Below are 18,437 nucleotides of genomic sequence, written 5' to 3'. Positions count from 1 at the left end.
TCAAGGAGAATTTATAATTCCTCTTGATGGTTACCCAGACTGCTAGCATTGATATACAGTATGAGCAATTGAAAAAATTCTCCTCTTTGCATTCTTTGCCACATCAGTACAATTTGTTCTTTGACGCTTTGGGTTTGAGTTTTGCCTCCTTAACACTCTCCCAATGTGTTGGTAATTTAATACCCTTCTAGCTGCTCCAGCTAATCTCTAGTTGAGAAATTTAGCCCCCTACTTGTGAGGGGTGACCTGAGACTGACTTTGTCATATACAGCCAGTCAAAACCCAGCTCTTTATGTGTTTCTTTCATTAATCATAAAGAAACAAGTAATTTAAATTTGATCACATTCAATCACATTAATTTGATTACTTTTTTTGGAAATGTCATCTTACACTGATGTGTTTAAATAATTTTGGCCATTGAATAAGGAGCTGGGAACCACCAATAAGGAGCTGGCACCGCACCATGAATATTGTACTGGGAATAAGGAACCAACTTCAGCTTCATTTGTTTTAAGTTATTGTAACACTTTACAAACTTTTGTCCACTTTCCCACATGTAGGCTCACAAGTAGGGTAAATTTGTAGGTCCAGTTATTATAACAGACCCACGCTTTAACAGGAACGGCCCAGCACATGTTATAGCAGACACTGACAAAATCTAACATAGACCAGGTAATGTGTGAGCAGCTGTTAGCACCTTTCTAACCTGGGTGAGACAACCTGAGGGTATGTCATTTTTTGGGGGGGGAATGTGTTTTTAACACAAGTTAAATTAAATACCCTTACCAGAAGACAGAAGCAACTGGGCTTCTAATTCAGATGAGCAGCTTGAGTACGACATCATGCTCTCCCATGCCTTGAACTTGAGCTGCTACTCTGAGGCTACGTTTATACTTATGATAGTACACTCTTACATGTGATTTGTTGTGCCATAACTCCCCTATTAGGCCAGCTTCCACAGGGCAATAGGGCACCCTCCCAATGTCCCTTCCAAGGACTCCCCCTCCGTCACCTCCCAATGCCCTTTCCAAGTGCCCCCCGCCATTACCCTCAATGCCCCCTCCCAGTGCCCCCTCCATCTCCTCCCAATGCCCTTTCCCAGCACCCCCCTCCAGCACCCCTCAATGTCCCCTCCCAGTACCCCCTCCCTCCCCTCCCAACGCCCTTTCCCAGTGCCCCCGCCATTACCCTCAATGCCCCCTCCCAGTATCCCCTCCATCTCCTCCCAACGCCCTTTCCCAGTGCCCCCACCATTACCCTCAATGCCCCCTCCCAGTGCCCCCTCCGTCACCTCCCAATGCCCTTTCCCAGCACCCCTCAATGCCCCCTCCCAGTGCCCCCTCCCTCTCCTCCCAATGCCCTTTCCCAGTGCCCCCGCCATTACCCTCAATGTCCCCTCCCAGTATCCCCTCCATCTCCTCCCAATGCCCCTCCCAGTGCCCCTGCCATTACCCTCAATGCCCCCTCCCAGTGCCCCCTCCGTCACCTCCCAATGCCCTTTCCCAGCACCCCTCAATGCCCCCTCCCAGTGCCCCCTCCCTCTCCTCCCAATGCCCTTTCCCAGTGCCCCCGCCATTACCCTCAATGCCCCCTCCCAGTATCCCCTCCATCTCCTCCCAATGCCCCTCCCAGTGCCCCCGCCATTACCCTCAATGCCCCCTCCGTCACCTCCCAATGCCCTTTCCCAGCACCCCTCAATGTCCCCTCCCAGTACCCCCTCCCTCTCCTCCCAATGCCCTTTCCCAGTGCCCCCGCCATTACCCTCAATGCCCCCTCCCAGTGCCCCCTCCATCTCCTCCCAATGCCCTTTCCCAGCACCCCTCAATGTCCCCTCCCAGTACCCTCTCCCTCTCCTCCCAACGCCCTTTCCCAGTGCCCCCGCCATTACCCTCAATGCCCCCTCCCAGTGCCCCCTCCCCGTACACTCCCCCGAGGCTGCACAATGCTGGGAGCTGGCCGATGCATTGGCCTCTTTGTCCTGCCCCTGCCCCTGCAATCAGGGAGCGATGAGGGGTCACGTGGTCACTTTGCAGTCCAATGAGAGGGCAGCATCGTGGGGGCCCTAATTCAAACTCTTCTTCGGCTCCGCCTTGTCCTGTGTCTTGTCGGGTTTCCGTGGAGACAGCGGGGCCTACCGGGCTATGGAGCCGCGACTGGTGGGCCCCGGGCCCTACCGGGCAACCCGGCTGGTAAGTCCCCGGCCGGATGCTGCAGCATCCGGCCGTGCCAGGGCATCGAGCTCGGCACAACCCCCCCCCGGCGCAGCTCCCCCCCCCCGGCCTCGCGCCCCCCCCAGTCCTCCTGCCCCGGACCGGTCCCCAGAGCCTCCCGATCCCGTCCCCTCCGAGCAGTCGCCGGAGCCCCCCGCCTCGCCCCCCTGCCCTGGAGCGGTCCCTGGAGGCGAGCCCTCCGACCTCGCGCTCCCCGGCCTCCCTCACCCCCTTGCGGTCCCCGGAACCCCCCTGTCTCGCCCCCCCAAGCGGTGCCCGGAGCTCCCGGCCTGACCCCCCTCCCAGCGGTCCGCGGAGCCCCCCTTCTCGCCCCCCCTAGCGGTCTGCAACGGCAGAGCCCTCCCGAGGGGTGCCTGGAGCCCCCGCCCCTGTCCTTCGGACTGGTCCCCGGAGCCCTGTCTAGTTCCCCTCCCCCCGCATCTGCCTCTTTCCCTCTCTAGTCTGCCTCCAGTCGCCTGGCTGCCATATCCTGGCCACCCCCCACCTCCGCAGTGCTGCTATTTGTAGTCTCCTTGGTCTCTCCCTCTACCTGCAGCCTTCTTCCTGCCCTCTGCTATCCCAGCCCCCAAATGGCCTCCCACGACTGTATCCTAGTCCAGTAGCTTCACCTCCTGGCTCTGAGCCCCAAAATACTGACACACACTTGTACACTCGCACCCTGCTGGGTCTGTTAGACTGTGAGCTGTTGGGGGAGAGAAAAGGAAGAGTGACACCAAGAAGGATGTTCAAGGTTTAATAAAAGCAGAAGTGACCTACAGTGAGCTCTTCCTTATGCACAAACTTACACCAGTTTAACTAAGGCTGTGTCAACACTTAAACTGCTACAGCAACACACCTGCAGGAATACAATTGCGGTGCTGCAGCTATGTTGCTGTAGTGCTTCAGTGTAGACACTCACTACAGTGACCGGAGTCGCTTTAGTAGTTAATCCACCTCCCTGAGAGGCGGTAGCTAGGTTGATGGAAGAGTTCTTCCAACATTGTGGAGTCTATGCTGGGGGTTAGGTCAGTTTAACTGTTACACAGGCATGTGGATTTTTCACACCCCTGTGTGACATAGCTTGGTCAACCTAACTTTTTAGTGTAGACCTGGCCTTAGGGCTAATGTACACTCAGCAATTGAAGGAGCAGAGTCTGTCACTAGTAACTCACCTCCCCAGGACATAGTAGCTAGGTTGATAGAAGAATGTCTATTTTGGGGGTTTAGGTGGGTATAGCTGTGGTGCTCAGGACTTTTGATGACCCGAGTGTCATAGCTACGTCAACCAAAGTTTTAAGTGTAGACCAGGCCTAAAAATATGTGTGTGTTTTGTTTTAAACTGATTTACTTAAACCGGTGCAAACTCCTCTGCTTCTATTTCAGTTTAAGAGCGGTTTATATTGTTTTTAGTTTAAGCCAGACTGGAATAAGTCACTCTGAAACTGAGTACCTTCATAGGCATTTGCACTGGTTTCACTACATGGGTTTTTAAACTGATTTTAAATTAAGCTGGTGTAGCTTTCTCATGTAGATGTACTCTAAGGTATAACTTTCAGAATGTATTAAATGAGGAGTTGATACTTTACTCCATGCTCTATTTAATGAATATTCTCTATGTTCAGCAGATTTATTTAACTTGCTGGGGGCATGGCACTGGAGATGTAGCAGTACAGGTATTTTTCATTCTGTCTAGTGGTTTTAGTCCTCAGGCTAACAGCAAAACTTTGGCCACAGTTGTGACATGATTGATAACTCCGGGACCTGAATATTTGCAGTTTTATTTTGTATCCATTAAAACCAATGCCTGCAAAATGCTCTAATTGTATTGGTATTGATTTCACATACAGCATCATTTCACCCATAAAGATTATTTTTAGAGCTCCTGTAATTGTATCTCTCTCCCCCCCCCTCTTTTCCAGTGGAATCAGACCATTGAACTCTTTCGTGAAGGGATGCCATTACGGAGGCATCGTAGTCTTTTCAAAAACTATGAGTGTTGCTTCAAAGCCTCAGAGGCAGTAGACTGGTTACATAAACTGCTCAGATGTAACCAAAACTTTGGCCCAGAAGTGACTCGTAATCAAACAATTCAGCTGCTTAAAAAATTTTTGAAAAATCATGTTATTGAAGATATCAAAGGAAGATGGGGCAAGGAAGACTTTGAGGACGACAGTCATTTATATAGGTAAATCATTGTATGATGTATCCTGGGTGAATTTAGTTCTTGTGAAAGTAAGGAATTAATGACATTAGTTAGGGGTTTTGCAAACCCACTTACTTTGTGCATCTACTTATCTCCAAGCATGCTCACCCGTTATCTTTTATTACAGTCCTGCTCTTCAGTAGACCCAGAGATTCTATGTTATTCTAATATTAGGAATCAAGTATCAGGGAGTAGCCATGATAGTCTGTATCCACAAAAACAACAAGGAGTTCGGTGGCACCTTAAAGACGAACAAATAAATCTGTTAGTCTTTAAGGTGCCACTGAACTCCTTGTTGTTAATATTGGGAATGTTACTTGAAGCACCCTTGTATCTGAAGTTTTATTTTTTGAGCAACATATATAAACAGTTTCTAGTCACTCCCAAATAATCTGTAGTATACAAACCTAGTTTTTGCTTACTGTGACCAATATTTTTACTAAATAAATCAAAACATACACTAAAGTCCCCAATGGACTAACACTTATGCATGTGATTAATTATACACGCTTGAGTACTTCCCTTGGTGGACTCCTGACTACACTTCCAGGAAGTTTTGGTCCTCGTTTATCAAGGGCATCTGGGAAAATCAACTCCAGAGATAACTCCATTGAGTTTCTTCTGGGTCTCTTCCTCCTGTTTTCTTTCTCTCTCTTAGCCTTCAGCCCCCTAAATTCCTTACTCTGCTCTGATGTTCAGGAGTTTCTGCAGGGGCCATTTTTTCCAACACCTTAGGGAGAGAAGAGACAGGTGTTTTCTGAATCTGAATCCTTCTTGCACTGTTAGATATCGCTTAGCATGTGAACAAGACTCCACCATCCCTGTCTATCCTGAACTGCTCTTTGTGTGGCCTCTTTGTTAAGTCCCATAAGTTTTCCCTCTCTCAGTAGTGTTAAATGGAGGGATTCTTTCAGTTAGTGCCTTTATGTTTTCCTCCAGCTGCCTAATAGCATACCTGCCATGGTAGTTGTTCTGGCTTCATTCCTAAACCATGTACCAAATATTTTGATTGTCTTTTCTGGATAACTTTAGAGATAGAGGGTTGATGAACTCTGATGATTTTCAGCATTTGTTACAAATTCATTCCATTTATTACCTTGTATTTTTCCAAGGCATTTGCTTTTGAAGGCATTTAGATGTCTGTCTGGACCTTTCACCAGCTTCCAGCTTTCACATTCATGTATTAAGATGGAAATAACATTGGAATTGAAGATTTGTAGTTTGGGGTGTAAATTGTAGATTTTCAATGACCAATTCTTGTTTAAACTGGAAAATGCGGCTGCAAGCTTGCTCATCATGATATTATTTCCTTCTGGACACCCCCCATTGGCTTGCACGTTCCTGCCAAGATGTGTGAATTAATTCACTTCTTGTATTCCTTTGCCTTCTAAAGTAATGCTTGAGTGGGAGTTTCTGGAGTTCTTATTACACTTGTTTTTTCATAACTGATTAGTAACTTTGCCTACTTTGCTATGCTGGACAGACTTGCAATCTCTGCTTGCATGTTAGTAGAACTGTGGCTTAGAAGAGCTACGACTGTCCAAACACTGGGTAAATCTCAAACAAGACTGGAGGCTACGTATGTTGGGTTAAAAAGAAATTTAGGTCACCAAAAATTAAAAATCAACTGTTCATTGAGACCATCTTAGGAGGATGGGACAATTTTTTAAAAATTCCTGTCACTGGGGCCCTCTTCCTTAGCTACTTGAATTAATAACCAGGGATTTATCCCTAGGAAATACCAGTGTCTATTTGTTGTGTGGAAGAGCTGAGATTACTCAATTCAGACAGCTATTCCTTGGTCTTGGTTTGAAATAATACCATGAGATATATAATATACAGATCCCATATTTTCATTGTTCACAAATAAAATATTTTATTGTGAAATTTGGATATAAGACTGCTCTATCTTGACCTTTAACCACATTTGAGGCACTCCAGAGCAAACTGGAAGATCACAAAACATTTAATTTCTAAGACGTATATAATTTTGGTTGAAAAAGATGTTGATCGGAAAATAACCCAGATGAAAAGGTGGGAGAGGGATTTGGACAAGTTGATCTAGATGTACAGGTCTCTGTATGGCAAAGGGGATATACATCTTCAATTAGTTTAGCTCACAAATGAAATTTTTATAAATTACTGTGTAGATGGCATTAGACTCCAGTTAAGATGCATCATATTTTTGCTACTAGGGATGCACTCCATTTGAGGGATTGCAGGGACAGGGGAACATACTTGCACATGTGGTGGTTGTGTCTAGAAATTAGATGGTTTGGGGAGAAAATTATTAAAGAGATTAATCTTATAGCAAAATGCCAGCTTCTGAGAGATCCCCTGACCAGTTTACTTAATGCTCCAGTAAGGATCTACATTTTAAACAGAAATGACAAATTTAATTTTTTTCATTGTTAGCAGCAAGACTTTGTATTGAACGTTATTGGAAAAATGTGACTTCTCCTATGGAAGTGTGGTGTAGTAAAATATGGACCGGCCTTATAATGGAGAAATTTTCATGCCCAGTACATATACACAAGAAGTGCCCCCAAAAGTTATTTAGAAATTTGGTCACTCTTTTTAGCATACTCTGAAAGGGGGGACTCCTCAGCCACCAAGCCAGAATTGCTAGCTAGGTACTTCTGAATATTAACCTGATTCTGATAAACATATTACACCGTACTATACTTATTACTTAATGTTTTATTGTAATTTCACCTTAATAAAGTTTCAAAAAAGGAAGGGAAAATAAAGGGCAACATCATCAGCAAAATCTAGATCTTCTAGCGTACTGCTGTTGAACCGTATGATGGTTGCGTTGTATCCATTTATACTTTTTCTCATAATGAAGTTAATGGGAATACCCAACAGTAGATTTTATTCCTGCTATTTCTTGGTGCAACCTATGCCCAGTAGGAGTCCATCCAACTCTGGACCTCCAGAGCTCGATCACCATCTTGGGAAGAAAAAGTTCTGGATGAAAACACCTTCCAGATTGTGCTCTTTCTTTCCCCCCTCCCCTCCCTCCCATGGTAAAACTATATTATCTGGTCAGCCTGAAGGATACCTACTTTCATGCCTCAATTTATCCCAGGCATTGGCAGTCCTTCCCTTTGACTTAGGGGAATCTTTATTTCAGTTTGTCTCCCCACTTCTTCCTATTTTTACGTTTCAGGCTTCCAATAAGATCCTGGTAGCATTGCAAGGGCATATACCTATACCCTTATTTTGACAATTTTCTCATCCATGCCTTCTCTGAGTCCCAGGAGATTCACTCTCAGGACAGTGTTCTTCAATATCTTTGTTTCCATGGCTTCCTGATGAATCTGCAAAGCTCTCTCTCCCACCCTGGTAATGCCGCACTGAGGAGCGGTGGTATACATTTAAATGGGGTAAAGCAGGTTGGGAGCCCTGTTCCAGGTTCTTATTTCCTCTCTTGTCTTGGTAAAGGCTATTTTTCATCTGCCAGGCCATTTCATAACCTGTGTGGACATAGTCTCTTGGGCTTGCTGCTTGCCTTCACCTTGTTGGTTTGGTCAGGTCCTCTCCTTCACTAGTCCTTCTCAGGTTGAGTGGAGCTTGGCAGGCAATCTCCTTTTGTAATGCTGGTGCCGTGTAGTGCAGTTCATTTCAGGATCAGGTAAAAACTGATGGAGAGAAAGATAGCAGGAGATGAAAAGGGATACTGGAAGGAGAGGAAGACAGACCAGGATCTCACATGTATCCGGCTGGAGTCCTCGCTGGTGCAGCGCTGATAGTCAAAAGTTGTCCCCACTTGGTGTCATGATGAAAATCCTTCTGTTGTGTGTGCAGTGGGGTGGGAGAAGTTCCTTTCTTTCCTCCCCCACGTCTTTTTTTTTTTTTAAGGGTCCCGAAAAGGGGCAATTGGCAGACTTGTCCATCCTTTTGTTATTTTGTCCACCAATTAGATCTAATTTTTTAAGCACCAATTTTGGTCCCTTGATTTCCAAGTCCCCATCTCCTCTTGTTTACTAGTCATATCTTAAAAGTCCTTGGGTAGCATCAGTAGATCCTCTCTATTTTTAAATAAATTCTGTCTTTTTTGTCTCCTTCTTACATCTTTTCTTAAACAATCGTATAAAACAGATCATTGTGACAATGCATTAACCTTTACCTACTTTTCACCTGCTAGGCCCCAATTATTACATCATCATGTGCTGAGCCATTTTGTAACTGTCATGTACCTAACGTGTTGGATCTGTTTTCACCTTTGGCTATTTCAACCATACCCAGCTAACCTAGTGCTATTCTCTGAGAGAATCACTTTGTTCCTCCAGTCTTCCCTTTTGACAGCTTCCATTTCCTCAAGAGGGTCTCTACATCCTACTTTCTGACCCTTCTTTCCTTATAACCATTATTATTCAATATTTTATATTGCAGCTTTTCAAATTGGGGTGCCTACATTGGGCTACTTTTCCATTCAAGGGGTTTGGTCTTTCGCCAAACAGAGGCCAAATATCACTCTTCTATAGCTCAGGGCCTTCTTCCTAGTCCTTTAGGCCTGAGAGCTCCGTGTCATGAGCAGACATGTCTTGATTCAATGTGGCACCAGGGCTGCTGTTGCCTACATGAATAGATGGATATACTAAAGCCACCTTCCCCTAGTAGAGGTTCATATTTTCTTCTGGTGTGTGGTTTCTCCAGGGCAAGAGCACTACTGTTGCACAACGGCTCAGCTGTCATTCACTCACTCCTGGGGGTCGATCTTTTTTACCTCTCAGGATGCATAGTTTTAAGGTGTGCAGTCCTACAAGCATCACACTGTCAATTTTCTTTGAGTAATGGTTGCTACATCCACAGCCTGTCTGAAATATTTCTTCCTAGCATGTAAGAAGATAGAGACATTTGAGAAGGTAAAATTATACACCAGTAATTCCCTTTCTCTTTCCCCGCTTGCTTGTGTCTCTTGCATATCTCCTCTAGTCTGTCTTGTCTATTAACATCTCTTTAGCCCAGGAAGTCATTAGTTGATCGGAAGAAGGCTGATTAGATGCTCAGATAGGTAACTTGATTGCTTGCACTTCTGGTAAGTGGAGCCAGAAAGCAATCTATTTAGAATCTTCTTTCCGAGAATGAGAGGTGAGGAGGAACAAAAGGAATTCATGTTAGTAACTTCTCCTGTCTTCAACTTTTGCTAGCTGATAATTGGCTGGGGTCATCAGAATAGGTAAAATTCATTTAAGTGTTGTCTGGGTTTTTGTGTCCACGTACTCCCATGGTAACAACCACCGTTAAAATATTTGTAACGTTTTTATTAAAGATAGAGAAAAGAAGAAAAAACTTAATATTTGAAACATAAAGAATTAAGACTTTCATTTTAACAATTTCTCTTAATTCCTTTCCTTTAACTCAACAGAATCTTTCATTTGAAAAAACCCTGTTTGACAGTGCTTTTACATAGTATTAATGGTATTAATTGTCCTATTCGGATCGTCCTATTCACCGCAGCAGTGAAAGGAGCAGACCGTGGGGCCGCCCAGCGGCTCCACGCCAGCAGCTCCTCTGGCGTGACTGTAGCACCTCCAACCATGCCTCCAGCCCTTCCACGCAGTGGCGTCTCCTGTCTGGGGTCTGAACTGCAGGGCTCTCCTGGGAACTGCAGTGGCGAAAGAAGCATAATGTGCAGCTCCTCTGGTGCGGCTGTACCGCCCTGGGCCCTGCCCCCCAGCCCTGTCCTCTGGCGGGGCTGCCTACAGACCCTGGACAGAGGACGCTAGACACAGCCGTGTGGAAGGGCTGGGGGCGGTACAGCAGCTCCATGTTCTGCTCCTCCAGTGTCTTTCCAGTACAGCGTACCGGCTACAAATATCCTACTGGTATGGCATACCGTATCGTACCACCCTAGTTGCACCACTGGATGTGGTGAGATGATTTAGTTGTCCCTGCCTACAGGCCAATCTCCTTTCTTCAGCAGCAGCATATGCCCTGCACACTCCCCATGCCCTACCCTAGTCATAAAGGGGCAGCTCCCATTTCTGTTATATAATTTATATCACTATTAACAAAAACAACAAATAGAACAATAAATGATGTTCAAAACTGTTACTAAATATAAACAATATTAACCTATTTCTAAAAAGTCTCTTCTAGGGAACTCACTCACATATGTTCTTGACGGGTTCATTGATATTCCTTCTGAAGACCCATCTTTCTCTGGTATCTTGACCACAGTTCTTTGCTCAAGGGAAGCAATTTCATGGAGCTAATATGGGCTTTTTCTTTTTTAATTGTGATGCATGTGGGTGGAACCTGTGATGGGTCAACAAGTATTTGGATCAGGGTGTGCTCTGTGACTGGTCCATGACACACTTTATTGAGAAGGAAGATACATACGGATCTGTTTCATGTGCTGTCTATTTTGCTTTGATGCGTTGTGCAACTGTCTTGAGAGCTAACGCTTGACAAGTTCTGCATGTGCCATCTTATTATTTGTCGTTCATTGTTGTGAAACTTCAACTCTAAGTAACCATTAATCAGTGTAAATGTGGTGGTGGTGTTTTATTATGTTGGAATGAATCTCTGCTTGGGCAATAAGCATTGAACTCCAGGTGGGTAGTAAGGAATGCTAACTCTCTAATTTTCATGCCTCTTTTCCCCCTTCCTCCCACATTTTGAGAGAACTTTTTGAGGTATTTTTGTATGCATTTATATAGATTTTAATCTCTGGCAGATTATATGTTTTACCAGTATCTTTTAATTGACGTAGCCTTCATTCATTTTCTGGTTTATTTTTATGATCTTAACTCATCTATTTTAGTAATAATTTCAAAACTCTTTTGAAAGATTAAACCAGGTTAATAGATCTTTGATCTATAGGTGCAACTGCTTACTATAATTCTCATTTTCTTTATGAACCTTGAATACCGTGTGCAGTTCTGATTGCCCCATCTCAATAAAAGATATATTAGAACTGGAAAAGGTACAGAGAAGGGCAACAAAAATTATTAGCATTATGGAATGGCTTCCATTTGAGGAGAGAGGAAAAAGACTGGCACTGTTCAGCTTGCAAAAGAGACAATTAAGGGGAGATCTGATAGAGGTCTAAAAATCATGACTGGTGTGGAGAAAGTAAATAAGGGAGTGTTATTTACTCCTTCTCATAACACAAGAACTAGGGGTCACCAAATGAAATTAATAGGCAGCAGCAATGTTCCCTCTAATTTTTTCCACCCATTTGCGGAATGAATTTTGCTATGTGCACCAAGGTGATGTGCGCCACCAGTAGAAACAAAAAACCTAGAGATAATATATATATTTTAAAAAAGTTACCATAGGGATAATTACTCCAACCAGGACAGGTCAGGCATTTTAGAACTCACAACTCAAAGAATTAAATTTAAGCATAAGAGAGAAATAAAAATGATGAAATATAAAATAACGCTTTGAAAGAATAAAATTACAGAGAATATATGTGCATTGCAGGAAGTAACAACAACAACAATAATACAAGTGTGTGAAAGACTTTGTGTGTATGTGTGGGAGACATAGACTCTGTGTGTGACAAAGTGTGTGTGTGTGTGTGTGTGTGTGTGGGCCGTGGAGGGGAGAGGGATGTGTGTGGGTGTCTGAGAGAGACCCACACACACACACACACACACACACGTCTCTCCCCTCCACGGCCCCGAGGCTGTGGGGGAGAGGCACCTCTCCTGTCCCAGCCGCAGCCCCGGTCGGAGCTGGGGCTGGAGGGGAGAGGCGCCTCTTTTCCCTCCCCCCCCAGCACCCCCAAACACCCGTCACCTCACCCCGCTGCCCCCACCCTCCACATTCTCCACGCTCAGCAGTGTGCGTGGCTGGTGCACAGACCCTTGATGACCTCATGTGTGGCCATGTAGGCACGCACCTGAGAGGGAACACAGCAGGTTTAAAACAAACATAAGAAAGTACTGAACTTCTTCACACAACACACAGTCAATCTGCAGAACTTGTTGCCAAGGGATGATGTGAAGGTTAAAAAAAGAATTAGATAAGTTCATGGAGGATAGGTCCATCAGTGGCTATTAGCTAAGATGATCAGGGACACAACCCCACGCTCTGACTGCCGCCAAGGCTCTGACTGCCAGATGCTAAGACTGGATGACAGGGTATGGCTCACTTGATAATTGCCTTGTTCTGTTCAGTCTCTCTGAAGCATCTGGCATTGGCCACTATTGGAAGACAGGACACTGGGCTAGATGGATCATTGGTCTTACCCAGTATGGCTATTCTTATGTTCTTATGAACTTGGAATACTTTTTATTTTATTTTAAAGTATGCAGTAAGATTGTGACTCTTTCACAGCTTGTTTCTTCTTATTGCATGAAAGCTCAGCTATCCTGAGAAATGGTTTTTCTACATTGTATCTTATAATATACAAGATAATGGTTCAGGTTAACTAACAGTACATGTTTCAGTGTATGACTATATTGGTTGATCCATGTTATAGTTAGAGCCCTGCACGGATACAAAAATGTGGATCCGTATCTGATCCGCAAGAATCAACTTGTATCCGACCCACGATCCACAGTCCGTCTTTTATCTGCATCCGCACCATACCCGCAGCAGCACGCTATCTCACAGTGCCTCTATGGCTTAATAATTGTGCATACTATTATTGTTGTTTGTTTGTTTGTTGTTATTTTAAACATCAATCTTATTATACAACAGGCATCAGAACAAATAGCCTTTTACACTAAAAATAATAAAATAAACGTCTCAAGTCAATACTGCTCAAAATCACAAACTGAACTATAAAATAAAAACTGTCACCTATTTAGAGCGATTTATAAAGTCATCACACTTAGAGCTCAGTAAGCCCAGTTTCTTTGCACCAGCCACTGTTCTCCCTGTGGAAGCATGCAGGGGGAATACTATCGCAGGGCTACAGTGCTTAATTTTTGCTGGGGCTGAGCCCTGGCACCTTTCAGCTTGGCAAGTCATCCTCCTAGAGGGATTGTGAGGGGGCAGTGAGGAGCAATGACAGGCGCTCCATGACAGTTTCCCCATGTGGATGCAGGAGGGGGGTGCACAGTTTAGGAGGTAAAGGGGGCATAGGAGGGGGAGTGCAGGGGGTAGGGGCGCACAGGAGGGGGGTGAAGGTGCTCTCTGGCTGCTCAGCCAGTGCTTAATTTGTGCCATATCAGGTCAGTTGGAGAGGGAGGCAGCTGTTTCTGCAAAGTAAGTCAGTATGGCTTCCCTCTCCGACTGACCTTATACGGCAATGAAGTCAGGAGAGGTTTTCTAAATTGCTTGACCGCTTAAACTGCGGCAATAGGAGCATGTGGGATTTTACTACCTGTCTTAATCTATCGCCTCCCCTTTCTCTGTATATGGAGGGTGAGGGAATATGGGATCTGGAAGGTGGGAAAGCAGCCTCATAGGCTATGAGATGCAGACAGTTGTTTCACTGCCTTTTGAGACCCTATATTTAGAACTCTGCATAAATACAAAATTTGTGTTTGTGTCCCATCTGCGATCTGCAAAAATGGTCTGTGGATATAAAGTGGATATCCGTGGATTTGCAGGGCTCTAGTTGTAGTAGAATCACTTTATTTGTTTATAGTTCTGTCACATGTTACTCTTATAACAAACTAATCTCCACTCAACTCATTTCTTAATTAAATGTAATTTATCTTGTGACATTTTGTGACCTAAGGGTTTTTTCCCTGGTGAAAAGACTTTCTTTTGTGTGCTGAAAATTGTCCTTTCACATTCATGTCCTCCTTTCAAATATCTTCAGGCAGTTTTGATTCTGTCTGTAGTTGGATTTTTTTAAAACAAGATTATAGATCTGCTTTATAAATGCAATTCTGTTGGTATAGTACACTTGGATTTCTCCAAGGCATTTGACTTGGTACATCATGGCATTCTGATTTAAAAAATCTTGCATTATATGGACTTAATAGGGGACACATTAAAAACTGGCTTGCTGACAAATCTCAGTGTCAATGAGGGGGCCATTTCTAGAAAGCTTTCATGGTTCAACACTTTTTAATATTTTTTTTAATCAACTATCTAGATGATGGTATAAAGTCTTTGCTGTTAAAGTGTGCCCATGACACACAGATTAGTGGGATAGTAAAGGAGGATAGAGTACTGTAGCAGAGTGATCTGAATCACCTGGTAAAATGGTCACAGGCTAACAAAATGCATTTTTAATACAGTTAAATGCCAGGTAATATATCTGGGAACCAAGAATGCAGGTTATACTTAAGGGGTGCAAGACACTGTATTAGAAAGCAGTGACTCATGGCGTGTCTTCACTATGACACTAAATTGGTACAGCTGGTCGATGCAACAGCATTGATTTAGCGGGTCTGGTGAAGACGCTATATGTTGACAGGAGAGCATCTCCCGCTGACATAGCGCAGTGTAGAGACCATGTTAAGTCAATGTAAGTTACATTGCTCAGGGGGGATGGGTTTTTTACACCCCTGAGTGATGTAACGTATGTCGACTTAAGCGGTAGTGTAGACAAGGCCTCAGAGAAAAACTTAGGGGTCATTGTATAAAATTGCCTCAGCATGAGTTCCCAGTGTGGTGTCATGGCAAAAATGACTAATCTGATCCTTGCATGTATAGAGGGGAATATCAAGTAGAAGAAGGGAAGTGATATTTTGTCTCTGTATACAGCATTGGTAAGACTGCTGCTAGGATACTATGTTCTATTCGGGTGTCTGGGCTTCAGGAAGGATGTGAAAACGAACAGAACATAAGAATGGCCCTACTGGGTCAGACCAAAGGTCCATCTAGCCTAGTATCCTGTCTTCTGACAGTGGCCAGTGCCAGGTGCCCCAGAGGGAATGAACAGAACAGGTAATCATCAAGTGATCCATCCCCTGTCGCTGATTCCCAGCTTCTGGCAAACAGAGGTTAGAGACACCACTCTTGCCCATTCTGGCTAATAGCCATTGATGGACCTATCCTCCATGAATTTATCTAGTTCTTTTTTGAACCCTGTTATGGTCTTGGCCTTCACAACATCCTCCGGCAAGGAGTTCCACAGGTTAACTATGAGCTGTGTGAAGAAATACTTCCTTTTATTTGTTTTAAACCTGCTGCCTATTCATTTCATTTGGTGACCCCTAGTTCTTGTGTTATGAGAAGGAGTGTAAATAACACTTCCTTATTTATTTTCTCCACACCAGTCATGATTTTATAGACCTCAGTCCTATCCCCCCTTAGTCATCTCTTTTCCAAGCTGAAAAGTCCCAATCTTATTAATCTCTCCTCATATGACAGCCGTTCCATACCCCTAATAATTTTTGTTGCCCTTTTCTGAACTTTTTCCAATTCCAATATATCTTTTTTGAGACGGGGCGACCACATCTGCACACAGTATTCAAGATGTGGACGTACCATGGATTTATATAGAGGTAACATGATATTTTCTGTCCTATTATCTATCCCTTTCTTAATTATTCCCAGCATTCTGTTCACTTTTTTGACTGACACTGCACGTTGAGCGGATGTTTTCAGAGAACTATCCACAATGACTCCAAGATCTCTTTCTTGAGTGGTAACAGCTAATTTAGACCCCATCATTTTATATGTATACTTGGGATTATGCTTTCCAATGTGTGTTACTTTGCATTTATCAACATTAAATTTCATCGGCCATTTTGTTGCCCAGTCACCCAGTTTTGAGAGATCCTTTTGTAGCTCTTCGCAGTCTGCCTGGGTCTTAATTATTTTTAATAATTTTGTATCATCTGCAAATTTTGCCATCTCACTGTGTACCCCTTTTTTCAGATCATTTATGAATATGTTGAATAGGACTTGTCCCAGAACAGACCCCCCTGAGGGACACCACTGTTTACCTCTTTCTGTTCTCAAAAACTGACCATTTATACTACCCTTTGTTTCCTATCTTTTAACCAGTTACCAATCCAAGAGAGCACCTTCCCTCTTATCCCATGGCAACTTAGTTTGCGTAAGAGCCTTTGGTGAGGGACCTTGTCTGAAAATCTAAGTACACTATATCCACTGGATCCCCTTGGTCCACATACTTGTTGACCCCCTCAAAGAATTCTAGTAGATTGGTGAGGCATGATTTCCCTTTACTAAAACCATGTTGACTCTTCTTGAACAAATTATGTTCATCTATATGTCTGACAATATTGTTCTTTATTATAGTTTCAACCAGTTTGCCTGGTACTGAAGTCAGGCTTACAGGCCTGTAATTGCCAGGATCACGTCTGGAGCCCTTTTTAAAAATTGGCGTCACATTAGCTATCCTCCCGTCATCTGGTACAGAAGCTGATTTAAACAATTGGTTACAGACTACAGTTAGTAGTTCTGCAATTTCACATCTGAGTTCCTTCAGAACTCTTGGGTGAATACCATCTGGTCCTGGTGACTTATGGCTGTTTAATTTATCAATTTGTTCCAAAACCTCCTCTAATGATACCACAAATGCTAGGGAAGAAGGGGCCAGAAAAATGATCTTAGAGCTGGAAAACGTATGATTTGAGGCTTAAGGAGTTCAGTTGATTTAGTTTATAGGAAAAAAAAAAAAAAGGTTGAGAGGTTACCTCATTGCTATGTTTTAGGTACTTACACATGGAAAACATTTGATAGTGGGGTTTTTCAATCTTGCTGACAGAGGCATAAGAAAATTTAATGGCTGAAAACTGAACAAATTTAGTCTTGAAATAAGATGCAATTTCCTAACTATTAGGGTAATCAGACATTGGAAGACCTTACCAGTGGAAGTGGTTGTCATCATTTGGAGTCTTTTTTTGGTGGGGGGGGGGGAGGGTGTTAATATGTCTACACTGCAATTAAACACTTTTGTCAGCTGATTTGGGCTTGTGGGGCTCAGGCTACAGGGCTGTAAAATTGTGGTGTAGATGTTAAGGCTGGAGCCCAAGCTCTGGGACCCTGCAAGGGTGGAGGGTCCCAGAACCTGGACTCCAACTGGAGCCTGAAATTCTACACTGCAATTTTATGACATGGGCCAGCTGGGGGTGTTTAATTTAGGCATACCCTTAGACAAAATTAGGAATCTTTTGAAAAGATAAACTCTAATACATTTTCTAAGGAAAACTCCTCAGCCTGTGTGTGCAAGCAGTTGAGCCAGATAGTTGTGATGGTCTCCTCTGGACTTGGAATCTGTAACTCTGTGAATCCCCCAGTTCATCTCCTTCCTTCATGAGCCTCCTCTTCATGGGGAGAACAGAAATGCTTGCATTGCCCTCAGCATGCTCATAACCCTTGCAGCTCTGCATTAAAGACCACGACTGTCATCAAGTTTTATGCTTCAGGGCTTCAACTGGCCACCTGCAGTGGGCAGGAAGGAATTTTGTTTCCTGCAATTGACCAGATGTATTCAGAATTATTCATCAGATTTGGGGTTCGGGAGAAATTTTTCACAGGTCAGATTGGAAGGGACCTTGGATTTTTTCGACGTTCCCCTGTAGCATGGGGCACGGATCACCTGGCTAGGGTAGGGGTAGTCAATAGGCGGACTGCAGATCAAATTCGGACTGCCAGATCCTTTTGAATTGATCCCCAAATCTTTTTATTTACTTATAATTATTATTTTATTTATTATTATCATTATTTTTATTATTTTCTCTAGACTCTGGACCTTGACTGTACCTTGACCAAGAAATTTGGACCTTTTAAAAAAATTAATTGATTATCCCTGTGCAATGGTCATCTGGTCATATCTCAGCTAATCAATTCCATGCCATTGTGAAGGCTTTGTGGATTGATGGCAACTTAATCTTTCCTGTTTTCTGCTTGTGATACACAACTTAGTTTCCCGAGGACTGAAATGCTTTGGTCTAATTAAAGTCTTTGGGCTCGGTATAGGGATATTTGGGTGAAATGTGATGGCTTGTGATATGTGGTAGGTCAGCCTAGTTAAAATAATGGTCCCTTCTGGCCTTAAACTCTGAAATATTGGTGGCAATCTTTTGGCACTGGTGGGTATTCAATTCTTATCCTTAAATACTCAACATATTTTGTGTTTTCTGCTTAATATTTGCAGAGAGAGAAAGTCAGTTAGGCAATTTTTGAGT

At 43.7% G+C, this 18,437-nt stretch overlaps 1 protein-coding gene across 1 annotated transcript in view; it reads left to right on the top strand.

Annotated features, from left to right (window-relative positions):
- The first annotated feature begins 2,141 nt into the window (after positions 1–2,141).
- The window catches only part of DEPDC1B (DEP domain containing 1B), a 63,333-nt gene continuing 47,037 nt past the window's right edge, over positions 2,142–18,437 (top strand). The window contains exons 1-2 of the mRNA XM_077817275.1: positions 2,142–2,189; positions 4,130–4,395. Coding sequence (XP_077673401.1) covers positions 2,142–2,189; positions 4,130–4,395 — 314 coding nt within the window. The remainder of the gene's footprint in view (positions 2,190–4,129; positions 4,396–18,437) is intronic.

This window comes from Eretmochelys imbricata, chromosome 5 (genome assembly GCF_965152235.1).
Source record: "Eretmochelys imbricata isolate rEreImb1 chromosome 5, rEreImb1.hap1, whole genome shotgun sequence".
In the NCBI taxonomy this organism is placed as follows: domain Eukaryota; kingdom Metazoa; phylum Chordata; order Testudines; family Cheloniidae; genus Eretmochelys; species Eretmochelys imbricata.
This window is presented reverse-complemented; position numbering and strand designations above follow the sequence as displayed.